The 21,065-nt window shown below is 41.0% G+C and overlaps 1 protein-coding gene across 3 annotated transcripts in view; it reads left to right on the plus strand.

Annotated features, from left to right (window-relative positions):
* The first annotated feature begins 44 nt into the window (after nucleotides 1-44).
* Nucleotides 45-21,065, plus strand: part of pfkm (phosphofructokinase, muscle) — a 61,315-nt gene continuing 40,294 nt past the window's right edge. The window contains exons 1-2 of one of the 3 annotated variants that reach the window (XM_003227828.4): nucleotides 45-366; nucleotides 19,241-19,339. In XM_003227828.4, coding sequence (XP_003227876.1) covers nucleotides 19,249-19,339 — 91 coding nt within the window. In that variant the 5' untranslated portion in view covers nucleotides 45-366; nucleotides 19,241-19,248. Of the gene's footprint in view, nucleotides 367-4,155; nucleotides 4,303-13,223; nucleotides 13,348-19,240; nucleotides 19,340-21,065 lie in introns of those variants that run through there. The other 2 variants (XM_008121206.3, XM_062971587.1) reach the window with 2 other exon arrangements.

The raw sequence follows: 21,065 nt of genomic DNA on the forward strand, positions 1-21,065 counted from the left end.
CTTTCCTATTCCGTCATTTCCGGTTTCCTAAGAAAGGGGGGGGGGGTCAACAGAACGCCAAAACAAAAAGAGATGGCAGTGGTGGGAATATATTAGCCAGAGCTCGGAGAACTTAGGCAGCGCATGCGTACTCGTGGAAGGGCAGTCGCGTGCGTTCTTTGTTTTGCCCTGCCGGCCACGTGCTTCTGACTGTGCTAGAGATTGAGGGAGTGAGCGTCCCTGATCCGAAATGCTTGGGCCCAGGAGCGGCGTGGATTGCGGCATATTTATTTGCGCCTGCCTCATGAGATAGCTTGGAGATCGGACCCAAGTCTAAACACGACATTCATTTATGTTTCATATGCATCTTATACACATACCCTGAAGGTAATTTTATACACGATCTTTTGAATGATTATGTGCATGGAACGGAGTCGGTGCATAATGTGCTGTCCAAGGCTTTCATGGCCGGAATCACTGGGTTGCTGGGAACTTTCCGGGTTGTATGGGCCGTCTTCCAGTAGCATTCTCTCCTGACGTTTCGCCTGCATCTGTGGCAGGCATCCTCAGAGGTTTGGTCTGAGATCTGTTGGAAATGAGGCAAGTGGGATGTCCAGGGTGGGAGAAAGAACCTTTTGTCTATTTGAAGCATGTGAATGTTGCAATTAAACAGCTTGATTAGTATTAAATAGCCTTGCAGCTGCAAAGCCTGGCGGTGGTTGCAGGGAGGACATCCTTCTGAGGGGGGAACTCCACTACAGACATCAGAAGAGCCGCAAGACCAAATATGTTGCAACATCAGGATTTTAAAGCAGGCAGCCTCACATTTCTACCATCTACAGAATTCTGGGAAATGTAGTTTGGGAAGGCAGGGACCTCTGGTTGAGAGTTCAAAATGCCCTGCCTTAAACTATATTTCCCAGAATTCTGCAGTTGGCAGAAATGTGGGGCTGCCCCATTTAAAGCCCTGGTGTGATAACTTCACAAGAACAAGCCGTGAGAGCAAAGACAAAGATCCACCTAGAGCAGGGGTCCCCAAACTAAGGCCCGGGGGCCGGATACGGCCCTCCAAGGTCATTTACCTGGCCCCTGTCCTAAAACTTCAGACTTAGGGTTGACTTAAGTCTACCTGGTCTTTGGAGGTCTCTTTGCTTACTTATGGCCTTATGAGATCGTCTAGATGGTCTTTGAAGGTCTCTTTGCTTAGCTACGGCCTTATGAGACCATCTAGATGGCTTTTGGAGGTCATTTTCCTTACCTATGGTCTTATGAGACCATCTGGATGGCTTTTGAGGGTCCCTTTCCTTATCTATAGTTTTATGAGATTGTCTAGATGGTCTTTGAGGGTCCCTTTCCTTACCGATGGTCTTTGAGGGTCCCTTTCCTTATCTATGGTCTTCTGATGGCTTTATGAGATCATCTAGATGGCGTTTGAAGGTCCCTTTCCTTACCGATGGTCTTTGGTGGTCTCTTTGCTTACCAATGGTCTTATGAGATCATCTAGATCAGGGGTCCCCAAACTAAGGCCCATGGGCCAGATGCAGCCCTCCAAGGTCACTCTGTCCTAAACTTTAGACTTAGGGTTGACCTAAGTCTGAAATGACTTGAAGGCACACAACAACAACAATCCTAATTTTGGACTATTTCATCATAGTCTGGCCCCCCAGTAGTCTGAGGGGCTGTGAATCGGCCCTCCACTTAAAAAGTTTGAGGACCCCTGACCTAGAGAAAAAGGGTTCTTACCATACATCAAAAGAACCACTAATTGCATAGGGCAGTGCTTCTCAACTTGTGGATCCCCAGATGTTTTGGCCTTCAACTCCCAGAAATCCTAACAGTTGGTAACCTGGCTGGGATTTCTGGGAGTTATAGGCCAAAACACTAAGGACCCACAGGTTGAGAACCACTGGCATAGGAAACGGATGGAGAAACACAACCTCCAAACAATATACTAACCCACCAAGAAAATTCAACAAATGCTACATTCAGCAAAGGACAAGAGGGTTCCTCTCACTCTGCAGGAGTCTACCATATACCATGCAGCTGTGGACAAGTCTACATAGGGACCACCCTATACAGCGCCCCAATGCAACGTGCAGACATGAATCAAAGAACATGAAAGGCACTTCGGACTAATCCAACCAGAGAAGTCAGCCATAGCAGAGTACTTGATGAACCAACCTGGACACAGAATATTATTTGAGAACACAGAAATGCTGGTCCACTCCAGTAACCACCATGTCAGACTATGCAGAGAAGCCATTGAAATCCACAAGCATGTGGACAATTTCAACAGAAAGGAGGAAACTATGAAAATGAGCAACATCTGGTTACCAGTATTAAAAAACACCAGAATCAAGACAGCAAATAAGGAACACCACTCAGAAAACAGAGGAATTCCAGACATGGATTAATCAGGACCAGCTAACACCTCCCAACAAAGGATCCCTCCAGGCAGTAAGCACCTAGACCTTGAAGCTGAAAGGCTATTAAATGCTAATCAAGGTGGCCAATTGCAACATTCACACTTGCCTTAAACAGACAAGAGTTCTTTCTCCCATACTGAACATTCCACAGATAGACAAACCCCACTTGACTCATTCCAACAGACCTCTGAACAAACCTCTAATGCAGGCAACACGTCAAGAGAAAATGCTACTGGAACATGGCTATACAGCCTGAAAAGCTCACAACCACCTGGCGTCTGTAGGTATTGAACCGTCAGAAAGCAAAGGTGCCACTTTTTCAGGCCCCTCTACACTGCCATATGAAATCCAGATTATCTGCTTTGAGCTGTATTATATGGCAGTGTAGAAGGAGCCTCAGCCACCCTTTTTGGTCTGTTTTAGCAAAATTCTGTTGAAGGAGTACTCAACCTGTACTAATTTGTGGTTTAGTTATACGGAAATACTGTCTGCCCCAAGATTGTGCTTCTGGATTAATTTCTAATTAATTAAGGTCTGATTTCTGATGCAAAGTGATGTTGCTTCCATCATGCATACAAATTTCTGCACTCGGGATGGATCTATACTGCCATATAACTCAGTTCAAGGCAGATAATCTTGATTCAGAAACTAGATTACATGGCAGTGTAGATGGGGCCCCAGAAACCCTAATTAAGGGTAAGTACTCAAGAAGGCTAGCCTAACTGGTTCCCTCCGGAGGCCCCATCTACACTGTCAATATAGTCCAGTTTCTGAGTCCAGATTGGCATGAATGAGGGTAGCAGCATCACTTTGTGGGAGAAATTAGACCTTTTTCCTGACTAGCAAAAAGTGTCCAATCGACACAGTAACAACAGGATATCCTCATAAAAAATCAACATATGAAAATGGGGAAACCAGAAAACTGCATTTTCTTATATGTGACTCAAAACCTGTATCATTTTGTATAGGATTGAGTGTGTTCTTGGTTATGCTTAGTAATGCTTGCTCTTCCAGATAATCTTTCCATTAGCTTTATGTGTCACCCAGAAAGGAACCAGACATTAAGGTGTTTCCAGTTGTATTCAGTCTATCCTATGGCTGGATCTAATCATGATGGATTTAAGCACTTTACATGTTTTAAGCTTTGTATACTGTTTTTATTGAGTAATGTCCAATTGCTTTAAATGTGCTATGTTCTATTTTATTGCATTGTAAATGCTGTAAATAAATAAATCTACAGTGCTCTATATCCCAGGATCTGATACCAGATTATCTGATTATCCCAGATTGTCTGGCAGTGTAGACTCATATAATCCAGTTCAAATAAGATAATATGGGATCAGATCCTGGTATATAGGACAGTATAAATCCAGCCTTAATTAATTAGCATTCCTGATCACTAATTCTGCGAAGACATGGCTCTTTAAGCTGCCAAGATTAGATCTATACCACATTGATTTTATTTCCACAGACCACTTGTTTCTGTTTATAAGGGAGAGTTACGTTTCTGTGATTTCACTTCCTACCAGAGTCATGTAATATCTTACACCAATGGTGCAAAAGGAATTCGTCTCAATATAATAAGAGAAGTAATAATAAATGGGCATCTTCAGCATAACTTGCCATTCCAGGCCAAGATTCTTTGGACATTTCAGTGGAAGGTCATGACTTTTATATCCACCAATAAGAGAGAGGTACAGTGGAGGCAGCTGTTTGAGGCCCAGCGTAACATCTATAAATATCGCCCAGGAAGGCACATGTTTTCTGGTTATGTGGGCTCCGCTGGACCTCTCTGTGGTAGGGTCCAGTCTTTTCATTTCAGTGTCCCTTACGTTTGCAGCTGTTATCTTCTTCTTGACCTTTTACTCATTCTCTGAAGAAAAAGAGGAACAATCAGGTTAGTGCAGAGTCATGTTTAAGACTTTTTTAATTTATTGAATTAAGAATCTTGGTGCCCTCAGGTGCTAAGTCCAGGGGTTAATCTCTCAACAGAAGAGCCAGAAATACATTCAAGTGTCAGTTCAATCAAAGGCTCATACCCAATTAACTGCTCTGCTCTCATTTGGTAAGATAGTTTCCATTATGAGGATGGGAGACAGTAACTTCCCCTTTAGCCATTCTGCTGCCTTCAGAGTTCATTCCGTGTGTTTTGTGTCCATTTAGACTTGAGAGCAGCTGACAGTAGGATGGAAAATGGAGAAAGTCCTGTTGTATGCATGGATTTTTTTTTTTTTTTGCAATGTTGGATTTCACCCAGAGAGAACGCTATCTGGCTTCAGGCCAATAGTTGTCTTTAATTATAGCCTAATTTGTACTTCACAAGTGAACAGGAGGCTAGTGGGGAAGAAAAACATGGGAATATAGCTCACGCTAGTAGTAATGTTGTTATGTGCCTTCAAGCGGTGTCTGACTTTGAGCAACCTTAAGGCAGACCTGTCAAAGGGTTTTCTTGGCAAAGTTCATTCAGAAATGAACTTTATTGAAGTTTCCCATGTTGAAGTTTTCTGCACTCTGGCCCAGATCCATGTTTTTAGCCTTCCCGTTTTTAATCATTTTATGCTGTATGCCGACTTTTATGACTGTTTACTGATGTTGATGTTTTATTGATGCAACATTTGTTTTATTGTCGATATTTGTTTTATTGTTTTATTCTGCTGTTGTATTGTTGTCGGGCATGGCCCCATTTAAGCCGCTCCGAGTCCCTCCAGGGAGATGGGGCGGGGTATAATAATAATAATAATTATTATTATTATTATTATTATTATTATTATTATTATTATTATTATTATTATTCCTCTGCAGCTGAGAGAGTGTGTCTTGTCCTCCTACACTGCTATATAATTTAATGTCTTTCCAATATGCGGGCTTTTTATTGCTTGAGGGGAGAGAGTATGCAATATGATGCGATTGCAATACTACATTTTAGAATACTGTATCATAAGTCTTTAGCACATGTGAGATGATTGCTGAAGGTTAGATCTTGCAATGATACACATGAAATTCCTTTGTAGATACTTCATTCTCTATCTTTTTAAGAATCAAATATCGAATCACATATGGAGAAAACAGGGCTGCAGCTCAGTTTATGTGAGTAGTGCTTCGTGGATCATTGGGGCAGGCAGGGAATGCCCAAAGGGTTTGTGACTCACAATTTAGTTTCAAGGGTTTTGATCCCCAGAAAATCTAGAGCAGGCATGGGCAAACTTCGGCCCTCCATGTGTTTTGGAATTCGACTCCTACAATTCCTAACACCTGGAGGGCTGAAGTTTGCCCATGCATGATCTAGAGCGTTATCGTAGACTCTGCTCCATTCCCTGCATTCTCATTGACCTGTTCTTTTTTTCTGATGTACTGGAAAGTATCATCAGATCCCTGGGTGGCAGTGGGTTAAATCATTTAGCTGCTAAACTTGCTGACCGAAAGAGTGGCGGTTTCAAATCCAAGGAACGGGGTGAGCTCCTGCTGTTAGCCCCAGCTATTGTCAACCTAGCAGTTCAAAAACATTCAAATGTGAGTAGATTAATAAGTACCACTGCAGTGGGAAGGTAACAGCGCTCCATGCAGTCATGTCAGCCACATGACCTTGGAGGCGTCTACGGACAACACCGGCTCTTTGACAGAAAGGAAGATGAACACCACCCCGCAGAGTCAGGCTCAACTAGACTTAACGCCAAGGAGAAACCTTTACCTTTTATCATCAGATCCTTCTTCACACCCATTCTAACCTACTAACTGGAGCAAATTACAGGGAGTGGTCAACCCCCCTGTATAAGAAGCTCCATTGGCTTCTGTTCATCTTCCAGGCCCAATTCAAGGTTCAGGTGATCACCTACAAAGCCCTGAACGGTTCGGTCCCCACCAACCTTCGTGACCGCATTTTCCCCTGCGAACTTGCACAATCTCTTTGTTCATTGGGGTAGGCCCTTCTCTTGCTTCCACCTCCGTCACAAGTGCGGTTGGTGGGGACAAGAGAGAGGGCCTTCTCTGTGGTGGCTCCCCAGCTCTGGAACCCACTCCCCAGGGAGATTAGGCAAGCCACCACCCTGCTAGCATTCAGGAAGAGCTTAAAAACATGGGTCTTCCAACAAGCTTTTGGAGAATGAATTCCCCATCCCCATGATAGATCCCGTACCTACGACCATTTCCATATCTGCAGCACTTTATATTGCTCCATCAGTCTGATATAGCCGTAGGATTCACCCCATCCCAAGCTACTCTCTCATTGATTGTAGCACCTTAGCCATCTACCTCATGTTTACAAAACTCACTCGGTGCACTTTATCCAGTTCATTTTTATGACCTCTATTCAGGTGTCTAACTCATGTTTTATGGTAATTACTTTAATTTTATTATATCAATGTGTAAAATTTTATCTTTGTGTCTGTATTTCTTTTGATGTGTTTTATCTTGTTTGCTGTTTTTATTTGGGCTTAGCCTCATGTAAACTGCCCCGAGTCTCTTCAGGGGGATGGAGGTGGGGTATAAAAATAAAGTTACAGTAGAGTTCCGGTTATCGGACTTAAACGGACAGGCCTAATGTCGGATATCCGGATCTGTCGAATAACCGGATCTGTTGGCAAGCGCCCTGGTTTAGGGATGCGCGGGGCATGTTGCTGCTTAGCAACACACTCCGGGCTTCTCGAAAGGTCTGCTCCCTTACCGGAGGCAAGAGTTTCCTCTTCCATGGCTGTCTCTACCGCTGTGTCTGTCTCCCCCTCTTCCGCTGCCTCCTTCTTCACATCCTCCTGGGGCAGCCCGAGGGAGAGGGAGAGAAAAGGCCTCCTCCCTCTCCCTCTCTTGAGCTCCCGCCGGCTCCCTTCCTTGGGCTGCCCCAGGAGGATGTGAAGGAGGAGGAGGTGGCGGCGGAGGAGGGGGAGGCAGACTCAGTGTCAGTCATGAGCAGTGGCAGCAGCAGCTTCCTCCAGCGCCTCTTTGCAGCTCCGCACCCTTTTCCGTATGGAGCCCGCCCCGATGTCCGCCGGCTCGGTGCAGCTGGTAGTAGCCTCTGAGCTCCCAAAGGTGAGTAAGCAAGGCGCAGGGAAAATACGACAGGCCGCCAAGTCCCTGGCGGCACATCGGATAATACGGAGTGTCAGATAAGCGGAAGTCGGATAACCGGAACTCTACTGCATTATTATTATTATTATTATTCTCCACATCATCCAAATGTGTTTGGGCTAAAGCTTGTGTCACTCCCAACCAAGTAAGCTGTTAGCTGAGGATGATGGGAATCCCAGCATAAAGGAAAGCATCACTCCTATTGCTTCCTGAACTGCTTAGAATTTAAGAAAACAAGGAGACATCCTTGTAGTTTGTCAGATCACTGTCCCATCTAGCTCAGCACCCTGAATTCTGGTTCAAAATGTTAATGTTAGAGAATGTTCCAAAGTTATAACTTTGGGCACTATAGTGGGCCCTTAATATCTTCTGGGATTTAACCTCAGGAAACACACAGCACCACTCCATGGGCACCTAAACCATTGGATACTTAAATTCTGTTACAGTAGAGTCTCACTTATCCAACATAAACGGGCCGGCAGAATGTTGGATAAGCGAATATGTTGGATAATAAGGAGGCATTAAGGAAAAGCCTATTAAATATCAAATTAGGTTATGATTTTACAAATGAAGCACCAAAACATCATGTTAGACAACAAATTTGGCAGAAAAAGTAGTTCAATACACAGTAATGCTATGTAGTAATTACTGTATTTATGAATTTAGCACCAAAATATCACGATATATTGAAAACATTGACTACAAAAATGCGTTGGATAATCCAGAACGTTGGATAAGCGAGTGTTGGATAAGTGAGACTCTACTGTATATACAAAAGTGTAGTAAAATGGTATCCTTTTTATAAAATGGCAAGCAAGTCGAATGAGAGTTGGAGAGAGCTTGAGGATATCTGAAATGTTAGGAGGCTGTAGCAAGGCATGGCTACACATCAGTGTAATGTTCAGTGCTTGGCAAATCAAAGTGCTTTTTGTGAGGTATTTTCCAATATTTTTGAGCCATGATAGATTGAATCCATGGATGCAGACTCTGTAGATATGTGGTGATGAATGAATAAGTGATTAGTGCCACCACTAAACTAAATCTTCCATTCAGTGTTGAAGAATTCTTATACCTGGTAGTTCTATAGCAGAAGTGGATTTTTTAAATTCCAAATATTTTTAGCATACAATTCTCATTAGCCCTGGGCAATAGGGTCAGTAGTACATTATTGTGTGAGTTGTAGACCAAACATATTTGGCAGCCAAAGCTTCCACAGCGTTGCTGTACAGAAAAGACCAAAGTTTCCAAGAAATGTGCCATTTCAATCACCATCCTAGATCTCCTAATTTTTTTAAAAAAATAATCTTTATTGAGTTTTTTCTATACAGTTTAAGGTTTAAAATTTGAAGAGATATATAAAATGATAGATAAGTGGGGGGAAAGAAAAAGAAAAGAGGGGGAAGAAAGAAAGTAAAGAAGAAGAAGAAAAGAAAAAAGTATACTAAAATACATAATAAAGATTTAGAAAATTTTAAAAACAAATTTTCTTTGTTTGATTTTGACTTCCAAACAACATCATCAAAGATTCTACCTTTTCCTTCTTCCTTATTATCTCTTGATTTTCTTCTCCCCTTCTTCTTTTCCAGTTTCTGCTCTGGTAAATAGATCTCCTAAAAATTGAATATATACAAAGATGAGGTGTGTTTGTAATTGGACAGGCATCAGGATTGCGTTGAATACCTCCCATCCTATCACTAAAAGTTTCAAGTAGCAGCTGAAACATGCCCAGCCCACAATTTTGGGCAAGTTGTGGAACAAGCTTAATGAAGAGTTTATACAGCTCTAGGTGAAATACATGCCAACAGTGTGTCATTGTGAAGTGTTCACAAGAACCCGTGCTATTGAATAGAAATGTCAGGTTATATTTGGTAGGAAGTATGAAGGCTGATTCAGCAGTTGCACTGTGCCTGCTGCCGAACTGTACATCAACAACATCCAGAATAGCCTGCTGCAATCTAGTGTCTTCCCAATGTTTTAGATTGCAACTTCCATTTTCCCAAATGGCTTTTCCCCCCTGTGAATAGTGAGAGTTGTAGTCCAGTACATTGGGAGGGCATCACATTGGGGAAGTTTGAGTGCAGAAGGATGAGCTAGAAGGTCATTGATTTGTGCCAGGTATGCATATAATTCTTGGATAAAACTGATAAGAGAGTGATGCTGAATAAGGATTAAAGGAGAAGAAAGTCACTAGCTATTATGGCAAGGTAACCCTTGTTTCCTCTTTAGCTGTGAAAACAACCAAAGTTTTTTAAATTGACTAACACATACGCAAAACACCACAGGTATCTTGGGGGTTTCACCTTGGGGGTTGCCAGAAGCAAGAAATGATTTGAAGGCACACACAACAACAATAGCTAAAAGGAAGCTGTAAACAGTTTGATGGTTCTTGACAGGTCATCAATAAGCTTTTCTGCATTTTTGCTTGTGACAACACACACAAACTACTATGTGCTGTATTAGTGGACTGACTATGCATACTCAACTGAGAAAAGCCAAACTATTCCTGGGTTCCCCCTCCACCTGCCTCAACCCCAAATTTCCTTTCCAGGCTCTTCTGTGCGGCACAAAAATAAAAAAAAGAAATCATTCTCCTTTTGAGAAATGAGGAAGGCAGCGGCAAATCACCTGAGTATTATTTACCTAGGAAAATCTATGAAATCCATGGGGTCCCCATAAGTCAACAGGCAACTCAAAGATGCATGTGAACAAAGAAAACTCCACTGTTATACCATTTATCTTTACAGCTGACATGTTGGCATGTAGTGCTCACAGGTGAGTCTCTTGGGCATGCAGCCTGTGAAACCATCTATAGCAGGGGCCCTCAAACTGCAGCTTGCAGCCCGCACTTGGCCCACTAAGGTCTTTTACACAACCCCACCCTAAACTTTAGACTTGCCACTACCACCGTTCATGCTCCGCCACTACCAGCACTGTTTTCTTTCTTCTTAACTCTCCTTTCCTCTTTCTATTTCTATTGAGACCTGTGAAGCTTCTGAGGATGAGCTCAAGGATTTTCTGCTTGAGCCTGGTGTTTCTGTGAGGGAAAGCGAAAGTGTTTTTCGAGACGAGTGGAATGTTTTGGTTAGAGCTTTTGTTGGAGAAACAGACAATGATTCTTATGAGGATCGGCCAGAGATTGACTCTGAAAGGAATGTGGAGGAGACAAGAGGCTTATAGATAACCCAGTGAGTATAGATAACCCAGTGTTTACAGATCCGGTGGGATAGTGCGAAACAGAGACAAATTCGGTGTTCCCAGATACTGAAAGATAAACAAAGGGAACACAGGTGTGAGAAACAGTGATGTCATGGGCAAGAGGGAGTATTTTTAAGGAACTGAAATTGTGATGGCACACCCGAGCCTTTGGGAAAACGATGGTGTCTGGCTTTACTCAGGGGTTATCTGTATACCTTCTATTAAGATCAAGACCCTTATCATATAGAGGCACTTTAGGCAAGATGAAAGTTAACCAAAACAAATTTACTGAAAACAGGGAGAACAAATGACTGACTCCACCTGGGACTACTGTAAAATAGCTTAAAACAATACATTAGAAAAGGAGATTTTGCTGCTCACAGTCATCTCTCTGGAATCCTTGAAAGTCTTTTGCCTCTGATGTAAAGCGATGGACTTGATCTTCTACTTTGTGAAACTTGGGCTGACCACAAGCTTCTGTTGTCACTGGGACTGATGGTATATGAAGAGTTTATTAGTGCTAAGGATGCCTGTTTTGGATTGCTAAGGCCTAGAATTTCCAGACAATATCCAGGCCTCTAAACTCTGTAGCTCTTTTGCAGAAAGAAAGGAGGGCCCAGCAAGAAAGCTCTGTGCAGGCAAAAGGACTAAACCAACTAAGGCTGGCCTATAGGGGTTTTTTAAAGCTACACGCAAAAACTAATATAAATGGAGCATCTCCACTATTGGGAAACCTAAACAGAGGAAACGGAAGCAAAGGAGAAGAAAGGCAGAGCAAAGGCTTCACAAAAAGTCAATGAGATCAACATTGGATTTTCATGTGAAAAGTTACCTGTCTGGGGGGCTTCGAGTTGGGAGTTCTGTTTTAGATCTGTATGTTGTTGTTTAAATTCCATGTCTCCTATTTGGATTATAAATCTTGTTTCAAGTTTCAAACCTTTGGGATTATGATCATGATTTTAAGCCTTTGGATATAATTCTAGTTTAAGCGCAATAACCCTTGGGTTACAGTGTCTTACTTTTGCCTTAAGTGATTTTGGGATTCCTATTCAGAGTTGGTCCTTGCTTTTGGTTACGCTTCTGGAAATCTAGCTTATGGGTGTATTTTGAAACTATTTTTAGATTAGATACTCTTTTCTTAATAAATTTATTATTCTTGTGCATCTGTGTGGTGTTTGGGTGAAAAAGAGATCAAGTAGGCGATTGGGATGCAACAATCTTCCTCCAAAATTGAGGAATCCTCCATAATTCTCCTTTCCTTTCCTCTGTTTCTCCTCAAAATTGAGGAAATCCTCTTCACCCGATTCTTGCCCCCCCTCCCCAAAAAAAAAAACAGAGGGAGGAAGGAGGGGAGAAAGAAAGAAAGAAAGAAAGAAAGAAAGAAAGAAAGAAAGAAAGAAAGAAAGAAAGAAAGAAAAGAAGGTAAGAAAAAGAGATGGAAGGAGAAATGGAAGAAAGAAATATAGGTAGGAAACAGAGAGGGAAAGAATTCAGAAAACATGGTGTAGTGGTTTGAACCTTGGACTGTTTTTTTTTAAAATACAGATTTTTGATTTTTTAAAACACAAAAAATACATACCGTAGACATACAAAACATTTACAATTCCCACCACCAACACGAGGATTGTATTCTTTTTACATATTCATTTCTATGTGAGACAATCTTTCTATCTTTATCTTTATCCATTTCCATCCTATATACTAAATAACATTTGTATCTTATTTCTTATGGCTTGATCTCCAGATTGATTCATGATATAGTTCTTTACCCTTGTCCATCTTTCTTCCATTTCTCTTGTTCTATTTTCATTAGTTTTTACAACATTTAGTTTCACATTCATAATTTCAAATTCCATTTGATCCACCATATATTGGTACCATTTACTTACTGACCATTTGGATTTATCTTTCCACCCTATTGAACCTTGGACTGTGACTCTGAATCCACTGGGCGACTTTAGGCAAGTCACACTCTCTTAGCCTCAGATTTTTTTTTTGATTTTTTTTTTCATGTCAGGAGCAACCGGAGTTGCTTCTGGAGTGAGAGAATTGGCTGTCTGCAAGGACGTTGCCCAGGGGACGGCCGGATGTTTTGATGTTTTACCATCCTTGTGGGAGGCTTCTCTCATGTCCCCGCATGGAGCTGGAGCTGATAGAGGGAGCTCATCCGCACTCTCCCCGGGTGGGATTCGAACCTGGCAGCCTTCAGGTCAGCAACCCAACTCTCAAGTCACAAGGCTTTTATCCCCTAGGCCACCTCAGATGAAAACAAAGACAAATCCCCTTTGAACAAATCTTGACAAGAAAACTCTGTAATAGAGTTGCCTTGGGTCACCCTGAGCCTGAAATGACTTGAAGGCACACAACAAGAACAACAAACTATAGTCTGCATCCACTCAACAGCCTGAGGGACCCTTTGTTTAAAAAGTTGGAGGATCCCTGAGCTATTGGGATCCATCCTCATCAGTCTTGTGGTTGTGACCTGAAAAGTAACAATTAGGTCACTTGGTTTCCTAGCAATGTCACGGTGAACATTCCATGCCAAGTGTGCCTCCCCTCCACTCCCATCCCATAAGTTAGACAGATAAAAAAGTAGTAGTTGCAGTCATGAAGTCTGCCTCCGACACTGACATACTTTATTTGAGAGAGGCTACATCAGGGATATGGGAAGCACGATGGAATGTGCTAGGTAATAGAATGAGCAGAGATGGGGATGCAGAAGAAAGTTTTAGTATGGGCAACAGAAGCCCTATGGTACTGAGAATGTTTGGTCCTATTGAAGCCCCATCAGCCCTGGCAGTATCGCCAATGGTAGGGGATGATGGGAAAATTTTCTTCCACCACCAACCCTCCAACTCACTTGTCTACATCTTTCCTTTAAGACTTCAGCTAGTCTCCAGAAAGGTTTGTACACACTGACTGCATGCATTTTTATTTGTGGGAATAAATACATATAAAGGACTTTCCTCAGAGTTGCAACCAGACAGAATCCCAACCATGCACGGTTGTGAAAAAGGATGACCAGCAAAGATTAAAACTGCAATTTTTTGACACAAGCAGATTCACTGCTGTAAACAGGTTTCTAATTTGTTAGAGATCTTCACATATGGAGAGAAAATTCAAACCAACTACGAAGTGAACTGCGTCCTCAGTAGTCATTGTTTCCTGTCATTGAATATGCAGAAGAAAACATTCCTAAAAGAATTTAAGTATCTCCAAAATATTTAAGCTTTTATATTGTAAAGAAATAATGAATAGTTAGACTTCCTGATCTCAGGATAATTATGTTAAAACGGGAAAGGGAGACTGCACACATACTTTTCATGCTTATTTTCCTTAAGCAAGTCTAGTTTTCAAAAAGATCAAGCCAAGTGTTTACATTGGCTACATAAACAGTCTTATTATTTTGACTTGGTTTCTAAGAAAAGGAGACAAGTTATAATATTAGATTGTAATTTTATGCCTAATAATTATGTAATGTTACATACATTTAGCAGAGCATTCCTCTGAAATCAGCAGGGCCTATCTCTAAGTGTACAAATAGAGGACTATTCTGTTAAATTTACAATATTACATAAATACTCAGGCTATTGCTCTTTGTGGCAGTTAAAGCGAAGTACGTAAGCCACACCTATACATTTGTGCCATATATATAGTATAGTGGATGCTTGGTATCTGCTGGGATTTGGTTCTTGGACCAACCCTGGATACCAAAATCTGTGGAAATTCAAGTCCCATTATATACAATGATATAGTCAAATGGTATCGCTTTTATGAAACTGAAAAAAATCAAGTTTTCCTGTTTGGAATTGTATTTTAAATATTTTTAGGCTATGGATGGTGGAATCAATGGATGCAGGATCTGCAGATACAGATTCCTCTGTTGAAGAAGATGGGATTATTCCTCATCTGAAATTTTGGTCCCTAGACGTAGCAACAGGTTTCTTGGGTCTATTGAACTTGTGGATGCAGAGGACCAACTTATTTAAACACTTTTACAGACCCAAAGTACAAATTTTACAAACAGACGACATACAGGATAAAAGACCCTGAACAATTTAGGATCCAAATATCTGAAGAAGCATTCCTTACTACTGTGTTTCTCCGAAAATAAGACAGTGTCTTATATTAATTTTTGCTCCCAAAGATGTGCTAGGTCTTATTTTCAGGTGATGTCTTATTTTTCCATGAAGAAGAATTCACATTTATTGTTGAACAAAAAAAATGAACATTTATTATATACTGTACAGTAGTTGTCATCACAAACCAGCATAACCAAACAAACTGTGAATCTTATCAAGAATTTCTTGTTACTACCATTATTTACATGTACAACAATCTATGGTACATACATTTACCGATCGTGCATGCTCTGGTGTTCTGTTTGGCGGGCATGCTTCCAAACAAAAACTTTGCTAGGTGTTACTTTTGGGGGAGGTCTTATATTTAGCAATTCAGCAAAACTCTACTAGGTCATATTTTCTGGGGCTGTCTTATTTTCGGGGAAACAGGGTATATTAGCATGTCTGGGTTTCAAGCTCTCTAGGAAAAGGCATCATTCATCAGTCAAGGAGACAACTTTCTCCAATGAGGTGCCTACTTTCTAGGGCCCCTCCTCATCATAGAGATGTACCTCCTGCTATCATTTTCTTCCTGAAATGTCCATTATGAAGGAGGTAACAGATCAATGGGAACTATACATTTAATAAAGAGTTGTCCAGAAAAGTAACTGACCAGGTTCTGATCTCAGGACTTCTCCTAAGATGTTTTTTAACAAGAACTGAGTGAATTGAGTCCCTGCTTTAAGATAGCAAATGAAAATCTATTTATTTTGACAGTGCCATGGCAGTTTAAATTATCGATGTGCTCTATTCATTTTATGTATGATGTATTTTGTTGCTGCTGTTGGCGTTTTATTCTTTTAATCGTTTGTTGTGCTGTAATCTTTTGATACCATAACCATGCAAAAATATGTTAGATACTCGTACATAGACAATCTTCTCATTGTGATTTAAGAATTGGAAAGCATTATATGGCATCAGTCCTTTCTCACTGCCAATGCTGCAGTGATTATTTGTATAGTATTTGCAAAACCAAAGTTGTTGAACTGTGGCACTTTGGTCGCTTGTATTGTTCTTGAAAAACCATTAGGGTTATATCTAAGTGTGTTGATACACCTGGAACAGAGTCTCCATCCCTCCCAGAGTCATCTCTGTTCGGCAAAAGAAACCCACTGGGTGACCACTGGGGAAGTCACACATTCTCAGCCTCAGGGAGAGGCAAAGGGAACCCTCTGAATAAACCAAGAAGGCCCAGAAAGGTCAGCAGTTCGAATCCGGGGAGAGCGGGGTGAACTCCCCTCTGTCAGCTCTATCTCCCCATGTGGAGACATGAAAGAGGCCTGCCACAGGATGGTAAAACATCAAACATCTGGGCATCCCCTGGGCAACGTCCTTGCAGACGGCCAATTCTCACACATCAGAAGCGACTTGCGGTTTCTCAAGTCATTCACGAAAAAAAAACCCTGAAGGCACATAAAACTACAGCAGTTGCTGTGACTCTGGCCCCTTTCACATTGCCCCTATATCCCAGGATCTGATTCCATATTATCTTTTTTATCCCAGGTTATTTGGCAGTGGAGGCTCATATAATCCAGTTTAAAGCAGATAATCTGGAATCAGATCCTGGAATATAGGGCAGTGTAGAAGGGGCTTCAGTCGGGAAAATGAAAGGAAGTACTCCCTTCTGGCAACAAATTCTAACTTTTGTTTAAAGACTCTTTTGCTTCTTTCTCAGAAGAAGCACCAATTTCAATCATTGAGTAACTGAACTGAGATGTTGGTGAATTAAAATGAGATGGCCATTGGTTTATTAAATTTATTTGCAGTCCTGGTTGAATGAAGTCATGATTATTGTACGACTAATTAATACATGATAAATTACTATTGATAAAGTGCTAATCTTTCTTTGGTTTTTAAATGGATGGATATACTATAGCAGAAGTCAGTGTCTTATGGCTGTCAAAGTGTTTTGAACTGCAACTCCCTCCATGTTGGGGCTGGTGGAAATTGTAAGCCAAACTCTTCTCCCTGCCCTGTAGAAACAGATGTGGTTCCCTAACATAGAAGCATCAGGAAACATCATAGGAGATGAACAGCAACATGGAACATATTGTCATGCACACTTTTGGACTACAGTACCCATAATCCCTTAACATTCTGGGAGTTGGGAATCCAAAACATCTAGTAAGTCCAAGTTGTTTGTCTATGAAATGGTCTTTTAACACGACGTGTTGCATTGACTGTTAAGCAGGAATCCAGCCTCCTAAATTCAGATGCTGAGATTTACCATTCATCAATATATCAATCTGTGCTGGTCTGAACCAGATATGGGCACTAATGAGTTAAAATTTTGCGATTTTAAACATAAGCTATTTATGTATACATATGTTATCTATCTATCTATCTATCTATATATATATATATATATAATGGTAATGGAATCCCGGCACCGAGCAAAACAACAAAACTAAACACCCCCCTAACCTAGCAATTTAACCACACAATACAACATCCATGCCTTAAGGTTGAAACAATGAAAGATCATGTCATGCACCTCCATACTGACAGAAAATCACACAAACCCACAACGCACCATCTGCGCATGCGCAAAAATGACCAATTCGCGCTTCCCACCATTCCCGCCACTCACCCAACCCCTTTGACTATGGACTGCCATCTCCGCAACCGCAAAAAAGACCTCGCTCTCCACCCAGATCACCCAGAAATAAAATTCTTCTCTCCAGAATACTCCTCTTTCACCTCCTTTCTCCAGCCCCCCAAACCTCAAAGGAAAAAAAATCTCTTCAGAACACAATGCCTTTCAAAAACAAGGTATGGGGGACCCAGGGAACCAATCTAAAATAACAACATCAAAAAAACAAACAAGGAATACAAACACCCAACGACCCTCACCTCAACTTTACTATAACAGACTTCAACAACTACTACTAATTGTGAGTATAAAAGAGGTAGGGGGTCACAGCAAAAATAAAACCTAATGTAGATTGACCAACACCACTAAAAAAAGCCACAGCAATGCATGGCCGGGCACAGCTAGTATGTTATGTATTTGTAAACTGTTATGATTGGTTGTCATTGGAATTTCAGTATTAACAAAATTCCAAAATTAAGTTATTAAAGAATGAATGGACAGTGCTGGAAAACTTTACATTTTCCACTTATATCTATACCCAAATAAATCCTGGCTCTGTTCAATTTGTGCAAAATTATTGTTAGGCCTTTAAAGTTGAGAGCTTTTAATGTTAGGTTACAAGGACCAAATCATTAATTTAGCTTCTGGTTATATACCGTAGAACCTCTGTACACACAGAATTTGTATTCTCGGATTCAATGACACATCACTTGAAAATATTCAAAGAAAAATTCCAGAATGCAAACTCGTATTTGGGACACAAGTTTGTTAGCCATTGTGTATAATGGGACTTGAACATCCACAAATCTTGCTATCCACAGAGAGGTATTGGAACCAAACCTCTGAGGATACCAAGGCCACTGTGGATTTTAAATATAAGGTCAAAAGATTTTAAACTAAAAAATAGCAAGAGCATCTTGGAAGGAAGTGACCTTCTCTACATCCAGAAGATTGTCCTATACTCTGTGCCAGAGACTGCATTAGAACATATCTCTCCTAGGAAACTGAATTTTGAATTTATTTTAATCCTGAGACTTTTGCTAGGATCTTTTTGGAAGTCTGTAAGCTAAAGAACATTGGGGTGTAAAATGAGATTATAAGGGGAAAAGAGAAAGAAAGTGAGAGATGTATTTTGGATGGCGCAAATGAGATTTGGGATTTTTAAAACTGCCTCTGTTTCATTCTCCAGCACAATGATGAATCATGGGTGGCATTTTTCATCTTCAGTCATATAACTTAAATTTTAATGACAGTTTAATGTAATCATTTTTCCTTTTGGGAGTAAATGCAATTGACTGAAATGTAATTGGATCAATAAAACACATTAACCTTTCTCTATTAATTTTTATTTCTATAGTTGGGACTAGGCTGTCTTTAGGCTGCTGTCTTGAGCATTGCAGTTGTGTTTATTCAGGCACAAGTCCCATTGGGTTCAGTGGGACTGACAGAGTGTCGGGTTGCAACCTTAGCTTCTTTTTAAAATGTTACCTAGATTTTCTCCAATCCTACCATGTGGTCATAAGCCTTTAGTGGTTCTTCTGAATGGCATAAGGGCTTGATTTTGCAACAACTGACCTGAAATCTCAAACTACTCGTGATAGCTGGCTTTGTGCCCCTTGTAGGATTAGGTGTGTGGCTGACGCTGCATCCAAGATCACTTACAGGTGACATTTCCATGCTTGTCATTTATGGAGGAGGAGCTGGGGTGCTAACTTTGAAAGGCAACAGCAGAAGGCTACAAGGAACACTCCGGGTCTCGCAGGCGGAGCAGCCTGTGTGGAGGGCAACCAGGAGGCAACAAAGAACAAAACACCAGCTTCTCCACCAGCTTCACTTAAGACATTTTGTTTGTCTCTTGATTTTTCCAGCTCAAAGGATGGCGCACGTTCCGGGAAAACATGAACATGCTGACACTATGGGGATCGGCAAGGCTATTGCCGTGTTGACATCTGGAGGAGATGCCCAGGGTAAGTTGAGATGGTTGCCTTCCTAAAGATTTCCATTGCTTTGGGACGTTTGTCTGTTGGTCTGAAATTCTGGTGGAGAAAGCCATAGAGACCTATTGAATGAGAACACCATCAAAAAGATTTTGATTTTCCGATACCAACATTTCCCTAGAAGCATTAATGTGGCTTAAGATAACTTTCACTTACAATCTATGCTGAAATTATATTATGCAATTAGGATGCCCAGTGTTCCTATGTAAAGACATACATATATAGGCACACAAACAAGACCTTCTGTTCTCTTTAGGGCTTTCCAACACTAAAATCTTAACCCTTCTGTTTTCAAACTTCCTGTCTTTTATTAATAAAAAGGGTGGGAATTAAATGTCAGATTTACACCAGGCGGATATTTTTAAAATACTCACAAATCAGAAGGGATTCAACACTTTTTACTATATTGGAGTTGTAGGAGGAAGTTGGGTTGTGTAGACTAATTGTAGGTTCTTTCCTCCAACTGCTTTCACTTATTTTGCATTTCTCTCCTGCCTACTCTCTGTTGTCATCTTCATTTTCTCTACCGCTGTTCTCTGTTCTCATATTGGCTTTTTTCCTTTTCTTATTTTCCTTGCTTATCAACATGGTTACAGCTCCAATGACCTAGGTCCCTTCTACACTGCCATATAATCCAGTTCAAAGCAGATAATCTAGATTTTATATGGCAGTGGAGAAGGGGCCTTAGTCTTTGAGGTGCCAATAAATGCAGTGAAACACTTTGGTGGTGGGTTGCTCAGTCTTTTGTTGTCTGATTTCATCACAGTTTTCTTTCACTTACACAAAAAGTTTCTTTTACTCATCTGTGCAATGTTCTGAAACCATATTTTTGTTGTTGGTACCCACATAGAATAATGAATACAGGCCTTTGCAGAACATTACAGAAAAAATCGGAAAGGCTTTTGTCTTATAATCTCAATTGCTTGTTCAAATGGGGGGAGGGGGTTTGGCAGCTGAGACCATTACCAAGAATATGTGTCTAGGTTATGAATTAGTAATATGCACTTCTCCCAGTTTGTTTGGCAATTCCAATAATCCTTCACCATTGGCAATACTGGTTGTAGATGATGGAAGTTGCAGTCCAGCCACACCTGGAAAACCACACATTGTCTTTTGATGAGAAGTTTCTGTGTAAGATCTTCTGTGATTCTGAACAGTGAACAGGGCTGCTCCAGGAGCTACATAGCAAAAGGAGGGGAGGCAAAATGGAGTCATTGTCTCCCCAGTAAGGATCCTGCCACCCCCAATGAAATTATACTGCATGCCCCAAATTTCTAACATTGCAAAGAGAGTGGTAATGAAAATTATTCATACCAAGAACTCTTCTACGTGACTTCCTTTGAACATTTTGCTCCCTTTTTATTGGATCCCTAAACTGATTTTCCTAAATGTTCATCTGGAGTTTTAGGTGACTATGGTGCTTGGAGGTGGTGAGCTACAGTTATTTGTTTAAAGGCTAAATAGCCATCCAGTATGGATGCCATTATTTCAGGACTCTTGTATTGATCAGAAGCAGGGTTGATGAGATGATTGTCAAGAACGGTGACATTGTATATATTTCATATATAATTTCTGCACATGAAAAAATACAGCATTACCAGGGATGATGAGAGCTGCAGATCAACAACACTGAGAGAACCACAGGGTTCTGCTCCCTCCCAACATGCATGCTAGACCCCTTTCTCACCATCAACCA

The sequence above is a fragment of the Anolis carolinensis genome, chromosome 2 (assembly GCF_035594765.1).
Source record: "Anolis carolinensis isolate JA03-04 chromosome 2, rAnoCar3.1.pri, whole genome shotgun sequence".
In the NCBI taxonomy this organism is placed as follows: Eukaryota; Metazoa; Chordata; class Lepidosauria; order Squamata; family Dactyloidae; genus Anolis; species Anolis carolinensis.